Source organism: Netta rufina, assembly GCF_964035555.1.
Source record: "Netta rufina genome assembly, chromosome: 13".
Lineage (NCBI taxonomy): Eukaryota > Metazoa > Chordata > Aves > Anseriformes > Anatidae > Netta > Netta rufina.
Window position 1 is genome coordinate 18,793,862 of NC_140136.1, and position 20,049 is coordinate 18,813,910.

A 20,049-nucleotide genomic window follows, 5' to 3' on the forward strand; every position below is an offset into this window, starting at 1 on the left:
AGAAACTCTTTCCAAAACACAACAAGTATGCATTAAAATTGAGAGATTAACGGCTAAACTGATAGAGAAAGCATACTATATTCTACCAATAATTGCACTGACCACCAACATGTACCATTCCTTTATAAAAAGGGGAAGAGAAGTAAAGGTTTTGGAAAGCTGTGAAAGAGAAAGGGAAGTTAACAATAAGTAAGAGATGCAAGGCAATTTCCATCTAACCCAAACCATTTTGTATATCCTTTGCTCACTGCCATAACAGGAATTATATCTTAATAATTAATATGCTACAACATAACTAAAAATATTGTAGTTTTACATAAGGAGATGTTAGTATTTATGGATGTGGTAAAGATTTCTCTCTGGAAAAAGCATAGGACATTTTTTTATTTTTATTTTTTTAATAGATTTCACTCAGAAGTCTTCAGGGGGGTTGAACAAGTATATAACTGTATTTACATTACAGCCCTGTTACACTAACAAGTCTCTCAGTTGCAGATCCCTGGGAACCTTGGAAGTGAATTCTGCATAATTCTATCCATCTTGTGTATCCACAGAAGTTATAAGACCTTCAATTCTGCAGCATTAGCTGTCATAAACCAAATCTGGCTTCATTTTGCTTTCCAAGAGATTGTTTTGAAGTTTTGGGTTAGAGCATGGTTATACACAAATTCATCAGAACTGAAGCAGTGACAATAACCAGTGACAAAGCTGGGAAGGTAGATAATGCCTCTGCTAGACCAGTCATCAATGGAATAATTCAAATAACTACAACTTTAATCTGGCACCAGAAGACAGCCTGAGGCAGGTATCTGCAATCCTTCCTCCCCTGTCTTGCACTCCTACCCATGCAGTTCCTCTCCTGGCTCTGGTGCACGCCCAACTCACAAAGCACAGGGCATATGGCTTCCTCTAAGTGCCAAAAGCAAGGCATTAGATCACTTAACTAGTTTCAATGGTAAATCATGGCTTTAGTTAACAGATATAAATTTAGACAGCTCACGGTAAAAAAATTAAAGCATTTTATCTCATACAGCTTTTTTTATTAGTAGTTTTTATTTTTTAAAGTTGCATTAAAGCCAAATATTTGTATGTAGTTTTCCCATTATTTCCACAGGGACTTTATCTGTGTCTTTGGTCCTCCCTCTGACAAAAAAGGGGTTCTTCAATAGGTATAAACTAAGATAGCGCATGCAAGTACCTAAAAACAGCACCTGACTCAATAATTTTCACATTTTAATGAAGTAACGTTCCTGCTATAAGATAAATTCAAACAGTAAAGATGTTAAAAAAAAATAGACCTTTGTTCTTCTAAAGATTTTAATATATGTGAAATACCTTTTTTCCTGTTGATTATCAAATCAAAAGAAATCCCTTAATGCTTGACTTCATGGATTTTTTTCTTTGGTGGTAATTTCACAAGACATCTGAACATAAAAAAAAACCCTCCTCCCTTCTGAAAATCCTCTGTGAAGATTAACGCTTTCAAAAGCCTCATCAAAAGGAATTAAAATAAGCCCATGTTATTTCATAGATAAAAGAAAAACTGTACCAAACATCTTGGTCGTTGACTTCTTAATTTTATGATACCAAGTAAAATGTTCAGAAGTCACATGAAAAGCACAAGTAGTAGGAACATATTTACCAATCTTAGGAAATAAGAACACTCAATTCAGGATGAACATCATACCTGTACTCTGTCAACATGAACTTTCACTCCTCCAACAATCCCCTTTTTAAAGGCTGCCAACATATCTAATATCGGATTGAATCTGCTCCCTCTGAAATTTTAAACAGAGCCCCATTAATTTTCCAACGAGGTAAAAATGACACTGAAAATGATGTTTTTATCTTTCTCTACCTTATATTGTCTTCACGGATAAGTACAACAAACAGTGGACGACCATGCATTTTCCAGTATTGCTTAATGAACTGCAGCGCATTCTAGGTAAGAAAAAAGGTTAGTCGCAAAAAAGTACACAAGCACAATGTACTAGAGCACACAATCCATGATATTAGAAGAGCTATCTTAAAGTAACAGCACTGAAGAACTCAAGAGGCTACAAGAAACTTGGCTAATAAATAAAACACCAAGACTTATAGATTTCTTCAAAGAACATGTTGTTTTCAAGTACTGCTTATTCACAGATTTTCAGAAAACACTGCTGATCACAGACTAAATCTGTAGACAGACTACATGTTATGTCCTAGGAAGTATGCACAGGAATCCAAGTCCTGAATCATTGCATGGAATAACCAGCGGCACCTTCCATGCACTGGAAGTAGTTGCTCAAGCCCAGGGCACTTAACAAGTAAGCTGCACACCGCTGTCATCCTTAAAGTTGGGTAAGAACAGCAATTTTTAATATTTGTGCCAAGTTTAGTAATATAAAAGCTTCACCTGGAGGAAATATTTCCCATAAGCAGTCCAGTCTCCCTCTTTTTTGCAGCCTCAAACATCTGTTTTCCCAAAACAAAGGATAATTTGCCTGCTGCACTACAGCATTCCCGATCACTTTAAGGTGAGTTTCTTTTGTTAAATAAAGATACTATCTAGAATTCATACTGGTCTGATAAAATATTCATCTTAATACTCTTTCCAACATGAATTGCAAGTTTATTTTTGTATTAGAAGAATACACACTACACGGTGTTCACCTTGCACATTTGTATTTTATCTAACTCCACAGTTTATTCTTCTGCAGACTCCATTTTTGTCAGTTTCTCAAAGGAGAAGTTAAGATAGATCTGTCTTACCTTAATGTCATCAATCAGCATCATAACATCCTGAGACATGTAGAAATCACTTAGATCAAAAATGATCGAGTAGCAAACTACGGTCTTTCCCAGTATTCGATAAATCTATTGGGAGATAAAGCTTCCATTAATCTTTTCTTTAAAATATTTGGAACATTAAAGTAGCCGAAAAGGTAAAAAATGTATTTTGAAACTATCAAAGAAATAATGAATTGTAGAACAGTTATATTAAAACAAAAATGAACAAACAAAAAACCCTACATATCTAGTTTTAAGTGCTCTGGTTTTTATAAGGTATGCAGATCTACACTGTATTCCAGTTAAACTGTCTCACTTCATCACTAATCCTGTTTTGGCCAAGTTTTACTGTAGCTAGATGCCTAAAAAACATGACAGTTTTAATAGTAACATGGAACATGTGCGTTCTTAATAGCAAAATATGTTAAAAAGACTTAAAAAGTAAGACATATGCATAAAATAAAATTACACTTAAATTCTGTTTAAAACAGTTCAGAGACTAATGCAATGTTTTTCTGAAATTGACATTAATAACAATTATATAAAAATTAGAAAATTTCTTGCAACAACCTTTGATGTTCCAAGGCATCCTATAGGCCTGTCCGGTCTTCCAGATAATCCCAGTTTGTCATTGACTCCCAGATGAAAGTAAGCCTGTGAGAAATAATCACAAAAACTGAAGAAAACCTATATATGACTTCCTTATACTCACATACGAAACTGTCTGCTTCTACTTTAATTAGGAAGTAAGCTTCATAAAATACGATCATTATTTCTATTGCTTTTATTCTCTTCTTCCTTTCTTCAAACAGCTGAGATGCATGGGTCCAACTCTGGGCTTCTGGAAAGCACCATAGGAGCCCTGCACAGTTTCAAAACTCAGCAAAAACTTGTTGTTTCTTGTTTTAGGTCTTGTTTTTAGCTTTATTTATTATTATATTTATTTATTTATTTCAATAAGACGCCAACAGAACATTGACTGGCAAATATTGCTTTCTGTAATGCTTTTCCTATGTGGATACAAAAATAAAACAGTAATATAGGAGCCATATAAAGATCCTTCCTTATTCTACTTTTAGTAAAGGCATGCAAAATTGATGCATCAGCCACAAAAAGCAAGAGGGAGGTTATCTCATTATTCATTACTTGATTCTTATTTGAGTTATATTAAATTATGCATGCCTAGTATTACTTCAACTGATATAATTTCGTAATACTTAAATATTAAAGGAATAACCTTAATTTCTTACAGTGTATCAGAATAAACCATAAAAATGCAATTAAGCTGTGGGCAAAACAACATAAATGTATCAGTTATCCCAACGGAATACTTCTTGTTGTACTTCTTTCCTTATTTGGGTTGTTTTAAGGTGACAAGCCCATGAATACTAAAACTTAATTCATATTATGCTTTTATAACAGGAGTTTTAAACATTTTTCTAAGCTCAATATTTCTTTATTTTATAAGAAGAAAATTCAGAAGCAAATGAAAGTGAACATTTGAACAAACATTACACTCAATAGCTTTTCACTGCTGTCAGCTTGGGGCCTTCCTGATATTGCCTATGTTTATGTATAAATACCAATAAATATTTAGAAAAGAAAATAAACAAAACTTCCTACATCAACTGTTCGTTCACACTGAATAACTATATTCAAGCTGAAAGGAATGGAGACATCAAACATTAACATCTTTATGTAACCCATATACACATAACAAAATCAAAAGAATGTTCTTGTAGTACATAATGGAGACTCGAAAAATGGTAATAGACAAAGACACAGCCTTTTCTGGAAGTCTACTAGGAAAAGTGGACCAGGTGATTTAATCAGGTGATTCAATTTTTTTATTACATTCTTTCTAAAAGTAGATGTACCTACCCACCATAAGTATAAAGAAAATACGAGAACTGTCAGAATTCCACCAGCTTTTGAAAAAGAAATCTTAACAAAGTTGTCATAGCTAAGAATTTAATTAATAATAATAAACATATATATATAGTGAAAATCTCATCTTTTTGTCAGGGAGACCAAAGAAATAATGTATGACAGAGAGACAACAAATAGAACTATAGTAAATGTATGGGGTATCTGTTAAACCAAAATTTCAGGTACAGAGTTTTAGAAGACAAATACAGTCAGAGAATCCCTTCTGAAACATACCATCAAGAAAACTAGTGAGCAAAAATGGGTTGAGAATTGAACAAGGCTGAATGTAAACAAGGATATTTGTTTTCTCTGTAAGTATTTTTCAGATGTTAATGGCAGTCATTATTTGGGGGTAATCATCTTTCTGAGTAAGCTGGCAAGGTTATAGTACATCAATCAGCAATGCACCTAAGACTTCTTAAGTCTGTGAGGATATATTTTCTACTCTATTTTTGGTTTTGTTTTTTCCTGTGTCCTAGGGGCTTCTAATATAGACAATGGCATCTGCCATGTGATCCTAATTTCAGAGGGAGAGACTTGCATAGTTGCAGTCATGGAACAGATAAGTAACAACTTCAGGACTGAAACTACATACATGGATTATACTTCCCCAAGACATTCAGAATTCATCAGGCTTGTTTGAGATAACCTCTATAATTAAGTTTGGCAAGACCTTCATGTACCTGGTCCATGACCAAACTTCACGTGGAGAAGTATAAATACATCAAGTGCACATCTGTGATTCTTGATCACCTTACCTGTCTGACAGCCTCCTGCAGTTTGTTAAGGCTTATTTACGTACAGACAGGACACTTTTCAAGGCTTTTTCCAGAGGAAAGGACCAGTTATAACAGAGTTAAACAGGTACCCAGTAATCACATGGATTTTCTTAGGACTTTTTATATGTTTGCCTACAACCGCAGATCAAAGCATTTAACATTCACAACAGCATCTGTCACAGTCTTTTTGCTTTGAATGTATTTCCAGAACAAACAGGAGTGGATAACTTCAGACCCGTACTCAACATAGGCCAAAGTGTTGTACCTATTATACTAAAAATGACTGAACAAAAAGAGGTATTGGTAGTGCTAAGAGAATGCTGAAATGGATCAGTGTGGCCTGTAAATGCCTTTCACCTTTGACTACTGGCTTCATATGGCAATGACAGCTACTTGAACAGATGCATCTAAGCTGTCATCATCAGTGAGGCTTAGTATGAGTAAGGACTAACAGGGACAGCTCTTGGAAGCGAGGGGATGCAGTACTCTGCCACAGGACTACATGCCTGTACAGAAAAAGAAAAATCTGAAGCCTTCACAGGGGATGAAGGAGGTTCTGAAAATGCCCTTCACCCAAGCAGTTTTGGCCACAGATTTGACCGTAAACTGAGGCAAAGGGGTAAAGCAAGAAGGATTTAAACACCAAACTTCCTGGATATACTCAATGCAGCAGACTTTTAGAAGAAACAGTTAAAGATGACTGTATAACGCTTTTTATAAAGGCTGTACTATCAAATTATATGATGGCTTATGCCTATTGCCATATACTCTTTGACCATTATATTCTTTCTTCTTATTTTCTATTCTTATATTTATATTCTTTGACCGTTACGCATTTGCCTGTTTGTCCATCAAGTTTCACTTAGTCTACTGCATTATTCATATTTTATTTTTTTTTTTTTTTTTGAGAGTAGCTCAGGTAATAAGCCTAATCAGGTAATATCTGGGCTTCAGTGCTTCACTGAAAGATCTAACTAGGCATGTATAACTGACCAGTACTGGCATATCATGATACACAACTGAATTAGAATAACACACACAAAAGAAAAAGGTAGATAACAAATCTAAGGAGATACAATTCTAACGGTTTGATATAAACTAATTTTCTTACAAGAGATAGACAGACAGACAAATAGGTAATTTTCAATGCAGAGTTCCTTACTTTGACAAGTTCTTTTTGAGCCCATATCTGAATTGGTTCCACCTGCTGGGGAGTCTGAGTTTGGATTCCATATGTGTTCAGAAAAACCTGTAGGCTACAAACAAAACAATAACAAGTACAATCAAAAAGTAGTCTTAGCTTTAGCAATTATCTTGGCATCAGATAGATGAGTAGCAGGATGAAATTCAACACTTCCTTGAATACCTTTAGCAAATTTAAGATGTATGTTGTTCAGCACTTACTTACTGTATATATTCTTAGTAAAAGCAAATACCTACCGTTGACTTTCTGCTATGAGGGCCACATGCACTACCAAATCATTTTCTAAAGGACCCTAGAAAACAGTGAAAAAGTAATTATTTGCATTACTATTTTGTTAGATATAATGTGAACAGGGGCAATGTCTATTTAAACAATTCATGAGCATGACAGACATCTCTGCATTGTTTTTCTTATTTTGTAAACAAAATTAAAGACCACCACAAACTAAAAGTCTCAGAACTATGGTAAGATTGTCCTGTCAGTAATACTTTGCAAGATGCATGTTGAAGAATTAATAACAAAAAAGCTTCTGGTATTCATTTCCACTATAGATATATATATTTTATATTTAAAAAACGATGTAGGAGAAATACTTCCCTTTATACAAAAATTTATAAGTTGTACAATCAATATATTTCCTTCCACATGATACAACATAATACTTTGATACATATTTTTGTAAAGAGGGAAGTAACAGGTAACTGATAGTATCCATTTTAAAATAAGGAACTGATTTCAAACCTCTACTCTGAAATACTTTGATTTGACAGCTAGTAAGAGTTATATTTACACATATAAAATTACACATAATATACACTTTATATACATATATATGATGTATTACGTTTAACAGGAGATAACAGCATTTCCTTGCATTGTTTATAACAGATAATTCTATGTTTGAAGTAAGAAATGGTATTTTACATTAAATCAGGAAGTCATGCAAATATGAATAAATTCAGTATGTTGGGTGAAATAAAAAAAAATCAACATCATGGGTCTTGAAATGGCTTTTCTTTTCAGTGGCAATATGCATTACTAGCTAAAAAGATGAGAGGTCTGAGTTATTCCCTGTTTATTTATTCTCTGTAGTTGAATATAGTTGAAAAAAAAAATCAAAAGAACTAAAAAGAGCGCACATTTTTGTTCCTAAGGAAAGTGTTGTTTTATGCCTACTTTTGTCTAGATACTACCAGAACACGAATGACAAAAATTAAATACATCTTCTATCAATTGATCCTATAGAAATGCAGCATTATCTGTGCAGATAGGTGGATAGATGAATTAATTTGGAACAAAAAGTTTGGAGTGAACACTTCCTTGTTCAGTAATCTATGAGCCTTGATATCAAGTTAGATCTTCGGGATTTACAGAAGTAATTCCTGATAACATGTTCCCAAAAGTACATCCGCACTATATTTCTGCTAAAAATGCTGGTGGTTTTGCCACATGAATAAAAGATGTGCACAAACAGATCAGATTAAGAAATCAAAAGTTCAAGTGGCATTAACAGATGTTCCTCTCAGAATCAGTTAATCATGCTATCGATCTCTTTTATACAAACACTAATAAAACACAAACCAGTTCTCTACCACAATCAGTGTCTTGAAATTTTAAAATAAAGAGGAACAACTCCCCAGAGAGCAAGGCAGCTCCCTGCAAGACTGCTTTGATTTATATGCAGCCTGTGATCTAACCTGGGAGCAGTCTTCAAGTTAAGACTCAGCTTGCTTAATTATTACTACATCTCAAAGAGTGGGACTAGGTAACCAGCTGAACATAAATCTGTATTCTGAATCTCCACAGGGGTATGTCCTTCTGTGGTACCAGTACTAATGCTTCTCACACACAGATGCGTTCAATGTCATGCCTCATTTATAGCAGCCAGTAAGTGGTGGTTCTAACATGGGCCATAATTGAGCAAATGCATCTGTTGCACAACTGGCACATCACCAAATCTGGTTATAAGGTATTGTCCCTAAATAAAAGCAAATACTTTTTATTAACTTAACAAAGGTGGTCATTAACAAAGTAGACACTTACACAACAGTGGATTTCCTCTCAGAATTAGACTTCCCCATGTGGTTTTATCATTTCCTCCCTACTCTAATTTCATCATGTCAAAACCTGAGATTCATATGAATGCGTCTTGAACTAAAAGTCAGAAAGAAAGCCTCAGAGGTATTCATGGCAGCTAAGTTCAGGCTTATGATGGCTGGGCTAAAAACCAGGTTCTAAATGCACCCTGCTTTTGTATGACTAAATCTCTGTATTTGCTGCATAATTATATATAGAGAGAGAAATGAATACTCAGGCCAGAAAACAGTTTAATGAATTGCTGATCCCTTAATATCTCATTCAAATCTATTTATTGTGTGCTGGGTTTCACGGATTGATGAACTAGACAAACTAATTTATCAACACCTACTGCAATTGTTATTGAGAAGACTTGCTGCTTCCATCATCTTTATTTGAGAAGACTTGATTGTGTAAAAACCGCCTGACTTTGAAAAAAGTATTATGGACAAATGTTAAACCAAGAGCTGCATTAATTGTCACTTAGCACGTAAAGACCTGAAGGATCACAAGTATTAAGTATTCTAGAAAAAACACAGATAAAGTAACAGACAAACTATTCATGAATAGTGTCACCCTTTTCATTAGTGACAGTGACACACTGCGCTATGTATTAAAAAAAAAAGATATGGAAAAACATTGAAGTCCTAAATAAGTCCACTACCTAAATCCTACTGTTAAAAGTTTTTTAATGTGTGCTATTTCACATTTGTGTAATAACCCAAGCCAAACTGCTGCTGACACATCAATCACTGTCTCCCTAGGACACTGTAACAGACCCCCCTCCGCACCCTTCTGCCTTGCATTTTCACATTGGATGGTGGGGAGAAGGATCCGTTTCAACTACATCCTGCATGCTGTGCAAATGATAAATACACCCTGGTGTTTTCAGAAGACAAAGGTAAAAGACAGATTAGTTTTGCTTGCTCTCCAAAAAATTCATGGTTTGTAACAAGGTTATAAACTGTCAGAGGCAGGCTGAAGGGAAAACCCCTGACTCCATTCCTGGCACTGGAAGAGAAAGCAGCTCAATATCAGTCTTTTGCTGCAGCCTCACTGGACAGATGCTATCGCTATATGCTTTTCTGCACAAATTCCCAGGAAATCTCAGATCTCTGAAAAAAATCCATTCATTTTGAACATGTGAGAAAAAGTGGACATATTATTCAAGAACACAGATTAGAATGGTACCTATTGGGCTTTCCAAGCATATGGAGCAATAGGAGGAAAACAGAAATAGAACGCAACAGAAGAAATTGTACTTAAGCCAAAGAATCCACCTTGCTGCTACTAAACTACAAATGATACAGAATACATCTGCTTCTGAAAGCATCTAAATACTGCTTAATGGTTTATGGTCAATACTACTAACAGACTAGACCTCTCTAATGAAATACAATATGGACATAGGTGTGCCATAAATTCCAGAATAATGTTTAACCATCTCAGAATTGTGTTAATACAATAGCCTACTGAAGTTAACACAAATGAAAGGTAAGAATATACTTATAAGCAACATTACAAGAGAAATCATTAAACATGATAATCTTTAAACCATCAAAATTAGACACTATAAATCTGAGCATAATTTAGGTAGCTGAAAGATCCTAACACATTCCAGCCTACCTATACTTTGCAATTTTATTTCCTTTTTTACATATGTTACTCGGTTTCCTGAAAATAATAAATAAATGAAAATAATAAACAGTTCACAATTTTGACTATTCCCTTCCCAACGTCACCAGGGGGCATTAACTTTCATTTCCAATAACATAAGTGAAGTCTTTACAAATTAAGTCTACAAAGCAAAACACTAAAACGACATAGTCACAGCATGCTGACAGACAATGTCATGAATTAATTGAAGCTCTATACTTGTATTTCACATTAACCCAGAAGATCAATTAGTCTAACCTTGCAATTTATTAACATCATTTTTATTGAATTCAAATTTAGTATGACAGCAATAAATCAGCTTTCATATGCTCCAGTAAAACACAAAACAAAACCAGAAAATCCTCACCCCAACTCATGACATTTCTCATATGTTATTGTTACTACTGCAGACCCTCATATATGCTAAATTCTCCCAAAAGAGAATGCAACAAATGAAACTTATAATCTCTTCTGGATATGGAGATATTGAACAGGAACAACAAAAACAGCTCTTCTAAGAGCAATGAAGTTTTGAAGAGCTGTCCTCACTGAAAGAGAATGCCCTGCATTATCTTCTTTCAGTAAAGTAAATGGAGCATGGATGATTCCATGCTTTGCATTGTTGTTGTTGTTTTTTTGTTTGTTTGTTTGTTTTGCCTTTATTTTTTTTTAAACTTGAAAGGTATTTACACGGAAATGCTACTGACCAGTTAGCCTTACAAAGCAAACTACTAGTGCGAAGGAGAAACTCTCTGATTGCCATCAGACTCCGTTATGTTTTGGAACACAGTCTAGAGCTAGCAAAGAGAATCCTGCTGCAGCACCACACTGGTACTTCCCCAACATGGAACACAGTGAGACCTCTTTCTGAAAACTGAGACATAAATTCAGGAGGGACATTAAAGTATGAGAAAAAACATTTCCTTTTAATTATAAATAGAATAGGTAGTTTAGTATTAGTGGTCATTAAGTTTTTAATATACTGCTCATTTGACCCCACAATTTTCCACAGCAAATGAGACTGCCCTCTTTTTATCAGATTTTGAAGGCTGAGTGATCCATTCACAGCATTAATATATTGACATTCAATGTATTAACTCTATATAAAACTCCCTTCCAAACAACCACTGAGGTCCTTCAATCAGACCACATTTCTGTGTGCCTGTAGGCCCATATTCTACAGGAAGGGCAGCCCTTCAGAGACCAGAGTTTATACGCAGCAAATTTTACGGTATAGCCTCTTCAGTACGGTAAAATGTTTCCAACATATTAACGGCTGGTTCAAAAAAAATGGTTTTGTTTATTGGATTTGTTATTGTATATTTCTACTATAGAAATAAAAATAAAAATACATTTCAGAACAAATTCTAAATGAATTCAATGTTAGAGTAATCACTATACATCCTTAGTGTTACTACTTAGTTTCTTTTGTTCTCTTTGTTTCGAGCTAGTAGGTACAGCACAGTTACATTAACATCCTTACATTCCTGTATAATATGCCTCAGCAATGACTGCAAAACTGCAAAATCTTAGCAGAGGTTAAAATGGTGAGAGCATATCAGTGCTGCCAATTTTCAAAAGGTTATATGGAAAAATAGAAGACTAGAATATGGCACTTTCTTTTCTGACTAGAGTAACTAGAGTAATATCAGACTAAGTGGTGAACAGAGAAATGTGAAGGGGTAACATTACAAAAGCTGAATTAATTGAGCGATCTTAATGACCAGAACAGTTAAACTTTCCTAACTGTACTTCTCCAGCGTGAAACTACAGGCTTACATGTATATGCGGCTCATCTCATGCTTTACGCTCAACAGCTTGTACAGGCAGTTCAATACAGCAATACCACAAGTTTTACATCCACAAAAGGACAGAGTAAAGAATTCCTCCGTAACTAATGATAGTGATAGGTTGGCACAGAGCTCCTCTACCAATACTGCTAAACGTTGAGAAAAGAGCAACACAAAAGACCAGAAATAATAAAATACATTGAACAATTGTATGTATCAAATCAAAACGTGGCCTGTATCAGAAGGACAGCCAGGATTAAAACGTGATGATGGCCGTAGTATTTTTCCACTTGTTCACATTTAGAAGCATTGGTAGTGTTGTACAAGTCAGTAATATAGGAAGTTTCTCAAATATAAGAAAAAAGGTATCTGAAATTTTTGAAATTCTTTCAAAGCTTTAAATTCCTTTAAAAAGTTTATTTTACACCTGGGGCCAAACAAAAATTTAAGATGAAACAACTGATTTGAAGTAAATTCGGTAACAACACAGTTCTTTCATGTTATTAGTGAAAATATTGAAATAATCTCTGACTCCGCAGAGGTAATTTTTAGAGAAAGGAAGGTTACTTGCCAACAACAATGGTTTTCATGGTGATTTTGCCTTTGTAGGCTTATATGCACCTTACTTAATATGCAGTATTTAATATTTTATGCTTCAATAACAAATGCAAAGTGCTGAAAAAGAAACTTTTCAGATATATATTTCTCATACTGAGAAAAAAAGAAGGCTCAAAAAACTTCTTTTAATTGCACATTTTCATACATCCAGTTCTTACTCTTTAATAAAAGAAGTCCTCTACATATATACCTGCTTTTTCTTTTTTTATTCTGTTTACTGCAGATTTTTATTACGAGGTTCCAAGCACTCCCCATCCCTGGGCACTCATTCCTGCCGTGGATTTAAGCCAAATCCAGGAACACATGGATACACCAAAAAAAGAACTTCATACTTGTAGCTCTTAGGAGCTCTAAACAGAAATAATACTTCAGTACTCTGAAGTGGTGGTAATTAACTGGAAGTTATAAAAAAACTTAAATTTTCTCTTGCCTTCCTGACCACGTTAAACCACAACAATATCTTACAACTCAAAGAAATGCAATTACTAGCAGCTATTTAAATTTATAATATGTATCATTTTGATTTTATCACTTAGTTTGAAAGCAAACATACCACTTCCCAAAAACCCTAGATGTTAAAATCTTCCTTTTAGAAGTAATTCTCCATCTATAAAGCAAATGTACACACAATCTTGAATTTTCCTAGTACTTTCTTTCATTCTAATATTAGAAGAATGCACAATACATCAATAATATGTTTTCAGCAAAAACACTGTAATACTAAGGATAGGCTTACCTGGTTTGAAAATCTCATGCTAACATTCCTTTGATCTTGTGGAGGTACATAGCGTCCGATGGGATCAATATCTTTAGGACTTACTAATTTGTCAGCTGAAAGTTGATGATAATAAAAACACAGAATGACTTGAGTGCTTTCTGCAGCTTCAGTGAAGGAGGCATGCAAACATTTTATGTGGTCAGTCTTGCTGCTGTAATCTTTGTTTTAGATCAGCGATTTACACAACAAAAGGGCAGTCTACAAAATCACATTTAAACTTATGATTCAAATATCATTCTTGCTACATGTAGTTAGAGTACTGTTGTACTTATAACCAGTGCTTCACTTTTTAATAAAAGCCTATTATTTGATATGGAGAGTACCCATACACAGGTATGGGGAGAGAGGAGGAGGGGTTGGGAAAGCAACCTAAACTTCCATGATTTTAAACTTTTTCCTGAAAGAGAATTAACTGCTCCAATAAAAATAAACATCTGGATAATGAAGAAGTTTCTGAATACTATGCTGTGTAGTAAATTAAGACAGCAGTTTATAAACTCAAAATACATCCTGGCTCAGGCCTATAAGTGTTTGGCAGGAGCAGGGAGCTGAATAGATGGTGCAGTGGAAAGTAAACGCTTGGGCAGGCAGTGAAGGGCACTCTGGCTGGGCAGAGCACTGAAGAAGCCAAGAAGGAGCCTGCTGCTGTTGGGAGCTGTGCCAGCGGTTCTGAGCCACCAGATCCTGTGAGCCTCTCCCCCAGCCACCTGCTGCCAGAATGCAGCCTGGCTTCCGCGGGGAAGGACCCAGCTCCCTGCTCTGGACTCTTCCTGCAGAATCATAGGCTACGTCCAGGTGGTTGCATTTAAAAAACAAGCTAGATTATTAAAAAAAACAAATGATTTTAAAATGTAGAATTTATTAATATACTAACCCATCAGTAACCAAAACACATTTTAAGGAAAACAGTCATCTGTTTTCAGATGCATGTAATCAGACTTCTCATGCTGGCTAAAGGCATGCATGCTACTTAAATTATTTGCAGTACTGATGACACTATAAAATTGATTGACCAAACAACTGCAAGACCAATGGCCTCTGCCTAATAGTACTTAAAAGCAAGAGCTGTTCCCAGAATTGTTGTTCTATCTCCTCTATTTTTTAAATTGACTTACACGGCTGAGAAATTTACATATGTAGTCAGAATTATTTCCTATTGAAGATGAGTAGTAACATAATAATATGAAATTTAAGCTATTTTTAAATATTTACGCTATTACTTAAAAATAAGCACTCAGTGTATGTTCATTGCCGTTATCAGAAATGCATATTTACTGGAATCCAAATTTGGTCTATTCTAAAAAAAATAAATCCTAAATACTCATACCTTATTTCTAGGGAGCACAGAATCAAGAAAAAGCATGTAAAAATATAAGAAAAGGCAGCCAGTAAATGAAAAAAAAAAAAAAGAATTTTCAATTGCATGGAACAGCTGAATACCTAGTGGCCAGGCATTATTTTCTCTTCTTCTACAACAGACACCCTATTGTGAAAGCTTGCAAACTTCCTCAACCAAAGCAACAAAGAAATTCTCTTGAAAAATAGCCTTACTGCATGCAAAATACGAGGGAATGTCAGGAAAAGAAACAACAAATGAGAAGGCTATTGTGTTTAGAAGATTTTCAGTATTCTATAAAATATATCAGTAAACTTCATATCATGCTGCATGCAGCATAAAAATTCAACATGAAGAACAAAAGGCAATTTTTGCCCATCACATATGTACCAAAGCAGAAGACACACATGCTACCCATACTACCTGGAGTCCTTTTGAAATTCAAGCCAGTATGTTTGTTCAGATTCAAGAAAAACATTAACAAGATAAATATCCTTTACGATGAGTCAAAACCTGATAGAATTTCTTCAGCCTCTTACCCAAGAGCTTTGCAATGATGTAAACTGCCTGTCCCCACAGGAAAAACTTCCCATCGCGTCCACTGTTACTAGGAAATCGTTTCTGACTGCCAGGATTCTTCTTTTCCAGTTCAACAAAATCAGCTGGCACATAGTAATACTTGGGTACAACAGGACACCCTATGGCGTTTTAAAATAAGTACAGTAAGTAAATAAATCAAATTCTATTTCCATTGTTATTTGATTGTACTCCCCTCATAAAGCTGAAGTGTTATCCAGGTACCTATTTGAACAGACAGACTGTTGTCATTCATCATTTTCTCTCAAAACCACAATCAGTGTCGGAAACCCAGAACTACAGTAAACTACTTTATTTTTCACCAAACATTTCCACAGAATTTTTTTCCCAGAATACATACACCATCTGTACTATACAAAAATGTTTTCACTGAAACAAAAATGCAGTACAGATAAGAAACCATACCCAAAAGAAATGAAAGCTGCATTAGAGCAGAACACCTTGGGTTTTCTCCCTTCATTTAACAGTCACCTCAGTACTAGACAACTCGTTGGCCAAAAATGGTCAAACAATCGAAATAATGCTTGCAAGAGATTATTTCAATATTAGTATTTTGCTATCATGAAACAGTGATATTATTCCTCTTTTTGTTTACTGCAATGTCCATTAACAGTGTAAGTATTTTTTATAGTTTCAGACAAGAAAAAATTAGGGATTTTTGAAAGAACAATTATCAAATAATACCTTCAGATGTATGTTGAAGCAAAGGATCCAGAAGATCCTGATATTCTTTTACTTGTGCAGAATTTCCTCTAAAAACACCTACAAAAAACAAACAAACAAAAATAATTAATTCAATTAAAGAAATAACTGATCTGTGAATTCAGTGTTCATAAAAGAAAAATCTAGCGTTTATTGTTCTGTGGTGCAGTGCCTACAGACTAAATTGTTCATGAAAAAGTACAACACTAAACTAACTGCTCGCTTATTACCACAGCTAAATCTCACAGGGATCATGAGTCAGACATTGTTTTATTAGCTTAAACTGAAATCAATTGCAAATTACATCACAGAGTAAAGCTGTGAACTTATAGATGTTCTGAAGTGGACTAGATCTCAGACAACTAGCCCAGCTAGCTGTAAATAACTTCCTTAATTATGGTAGAATGAAGAAGCAGAGTTTGTATGCCAGGGTGGAGACACATAGGCTGTTTCTAAATATTCAGGACAGAGTTTCAAAATTATCTAGAAATGAATTGTCCAGAACTCCCATACAATAGGAACTCAATACAATAGGAACTTGAAAAAGTAAATTGAAAAATTCCCCCCAAAGATATTTAGATGGAATCTTTACATTGATAAGTTATGTAGATAGAATAATTTTAACATGATAGAGATTAAGAACAGGTGACACATCTTGAGAGGTTGAATACAGAGTCAAGCTTTTATGATGATGCTTTAGGGGAAAAAGTGTTAAGTTTGGAAGTACCAGCATCTTAAACATTTTTCTAGTAGAATTTACTCATCTCAAAATTCGTCTGATGAATACTATTATGACCAGTGCTCAGTTCTTACATGAAAAGATGCATCAAAAATAGCAAAAGCATTTCTGCTCATCAAGGAAAACTTGGATGAACTTGATAAATAAGGGTAACCTTTTTTAAAAACAGAAATGTTTTTGAACATTTAAAGGGAAAGAAGTCAAACTTTTAATCTTTCACTCCTGTGCATATCCTTTCTTTCCATGTTTCCCTTATCCCACAAAACCACCATAATCTCCAGATTTGAGTAGAAATTTAAAAAAGCTTTCAAAAATTCTGTTCAAATACTTGTTATCCCCCCCAAACACACATTGATTTATTTAGTTCAATCCTTCCTTGCAGCTACAGATGCATATCTACTATCTACAAAGTCCTAAACAATTTCCTTTTGAGAAACATCCCAAAGGGAAATTAGTACTAAAGCAGTCTTTTTGTACTCTTAAGAACTGTTATTTCTGAAAGGCAAAAGTAAGACAAAAGAAAACCACAAACTAGTAACTTATTCATCAAAAACAAACGTATCAGAACATCTTATTATAAACAGTTTAGTCATTTTTGCAATTTAAGTCTCTCTGTATGCACTTCAAATTTTGCATGAAGCTTGCGGATTTGGATGCAAGTGCACAAAATCCATTGATGTAATTGTTCTATTTGCTTAAATTGAGCTACAGGGAAAAAACAAAACAAAACAAAACAAAACAAACACTAGGACAATATTTGCAAGGTATGTATTTTGTACTTTATAACACAAGAAAAGTAGAGAAACTAACTTCAGTTAAAGATAACTGTATTTTTTGTTCTTCCCAAAACTCTAAGTGGGCAGCATAAAATGTCAATGCCTTTCTCCCGTATTCTTGGGGGCTTCACTCCTTTTGAAAAAAGTCAAGCATTCCTTCAGAAAAATCAATTGTGAAACCTTATTACATGTTCAAACAAAATATTTTAATCTATGGGTGAGCACACAGGAGTCAAGGCAGAGAGCAGACTTCTATGCCTCTCACAATCTTTATTTGAAAACTATTTCACACACTGAAGAGCAAAACCAGCTGCTAGAAATATGGCCAGATTTTCATCCATTTACAAAGCTGAAAGACGCATGAATCTTTTTGATGGCTGTAACCCTTACTGATTTTCTTATTCTGACCTTCCTTCTGTCTGAGTTCTGGCTTCCATCCTGAAATCATCCTGTGAACTTTTCTAGTATGTCTCCTAACCTCAAGACAAGGTCTGTCAGTTGTGGATGTATTTATTTATTCATCAGACCAACTGGCTACATGTAAAAATATAGCCAGGAAGCAAAGGCATTTAAAAAGAGCAACTAGGCCTTCTGCTGTGCTTTATTATCTTCTAAATTCTGTTTCATTTACCCCAGAACAATCAACCTGAAAATATCTGTGAAAACATTCAGTTTGTCATTATATTCTCTATTCTACTTCTTTTTCTTTCATGTGCTGCTATGAAGTACTGATACTGTGGAAGTCTTTAAGACTTAAAAAGCAATGCAAAAGTGAATGTAGAAGGTTTAAGCTTCTGAAAAATGCATATTGAGTTATATTGTAAGAACAGAGTTCAAGTTACAAATGCTGAAATATGGGTGTTTTTTGGTTTTGTCTTCTTTTTTTTTTTTTTTCTCCTGTTGTCCTGTTGTTCTTGGTTTTTAACCCATGAGGCAGAACTTTCAATCAATCGTCCTTAGAGCAGACGCTGCTTGTATATGCAGGACAAAAAATGATTTTGTATTCTTCATCTAAGGGCCTGTAATGCCTTTATAAAACAAGAACAAAAAGCCATACTTACCATCAATTATCATGAAAATAAAGAACAGAGGGAATTCACATTCAATGCCATCAAAAAGCTAAAAAGAAGAAAAAATCATCAGCTATTTCAGATCCAAATTTCAGTTTCAGGAAATATATTTGCATAACCTATAGGACTATTTCAAAGCAACAAAAGACAAAGATGAAAGTGAAAACATTTTAGGACACCAGCTTTTCATTTAGCTTACAGCCTCTTAATTCTGCAGGCATTTCAACTGTGCTTTTACATATGGCTCATTCTCAAGCAGAGTATTTATATAATCTATGTTTTATTTTCCACAGAGAAACTATTGGGGAGTAAAAATAGTAAATTTTCATTTAGATAACCTTTACTGATAAACACTGTGGTCAAAAGCAAAACTGTTTTCTATACACTCTGACTCTAGTCAGCTGTGAAATTAAATAAAATGATAAATAACTTTCTTATTTGTTATGTGAAATCAACTATACCCTATATGTAAATGGAAGCACATTCATTACAAAACAAATCAACGACTAACTTGCTGACTTAGCAATCTCTCAAAACTGCACATGCCAAATTACAAAATGCATCTCTCCTTCATTTGAAACAATTGGGAATCGCTGTGCAATTCAAACTGCGAATACTAAAGGTGCAATATCTGTTTTATTAAGTATGGCCTAAACACTTCAGAAAACCGAAACTTGCCCCTATATATATATACACCAAGTACCTTTATTTCTGCTGGTTTATAATAGCGCCGTGTTTTATCTTCCAGTGCTGTTCTGTATCCATCCCTCAGGAATCTTTTAAACCCATATTTTCCTTTTAATTTCCTAATAATTTTATCTAGTGTTTGATTGAACAAAACCTCATCATCCAAAGCAAATGCAGGATAACTGAGACAGGGCAGAAGAGCTGCATCAGTATTCTGCAGAAGGAGAGGAGAAAATAGCAAGTCATAAATTTAATTAAATCTCTGAAAATTATTTGATGCACAAAGACTATTTAACGTACTGAGTAAAATATACATTTGAAACAATCTTATATTTATCAAAATCACAGTAGTAATATACTGAAGTAACTTGCAAAATGGGACTTCTAAAATGTTTAAGAATAAACCATAAACCCAATATTCAGATACATGATTTGAAAGACAAAGAACTCATTTGACTCAAAATCTGACCTACTTTAGAGTTGATAATCTGTTACAACTGATAATTATCGGTTGATATTAAATGAACATATTGTGGAACA

At 34.4% G+C, this 20,049-nt stretch overlaps 1 protein-coding gene across 2 annotated transcripts in view; it reads right to left on the reverse strand.

Moving 5' to 3' along the window:
* PHKB (phosphorylase kinase regulatory subunit beta) overlaps window positions 1-20,049 on the reverse strand; it is a 76,644-nt gene that overhangs the window by 18,646 nt on the left and 37,949 nt on the right. For both annotated transcript variants that reach the window (XM_084294747.1, XM_084294746.1), the window contains exons 10-20: window positions 19,526-19,723; window positions 18,814-18,871; window positions 16,220-16,297; window positions 15,478-15,636; window positions 13,561-13,655; window positions 6,921-6,976; window positions 6,643-6,736; window positions 3,343-3,426; window positions 2,755-2,859; window positions 1,859-1,941; window positions 1,688-1,778 (exon numbers count right to left, since the gene is read on the reverse strand). In XM_084294747.1, the coding sequence (XP_084150873.1) occupies window positions 1,688-1,778; window positions 1,859-1,941; window positions 2,755-2,859; window positions 3,343-3,426; window positions 6,643-6,736; window positions 6,921-6,976; window positions 13,561-13,655; window positions 15,478-15,636; window positions 16,220-16,297; window positions 18,814-18,871; window positions 19,526-19,723 (1,101 nt within the window). The remainder of the gene's footprint in view (window positions 1-1,687; window positions 1,779-1,858; window positions 1,942-2,754; window positions 2,860-3,342; window positions 3,427-6,642; window positions 6,737-6,920; window positions 6,977-13,560; window positions 13,656-15,477; window positions 15,637-16,219; window positions 16,298-18,813; window positions 18,872-19,525; window positions 19,724-20,049) is intronic.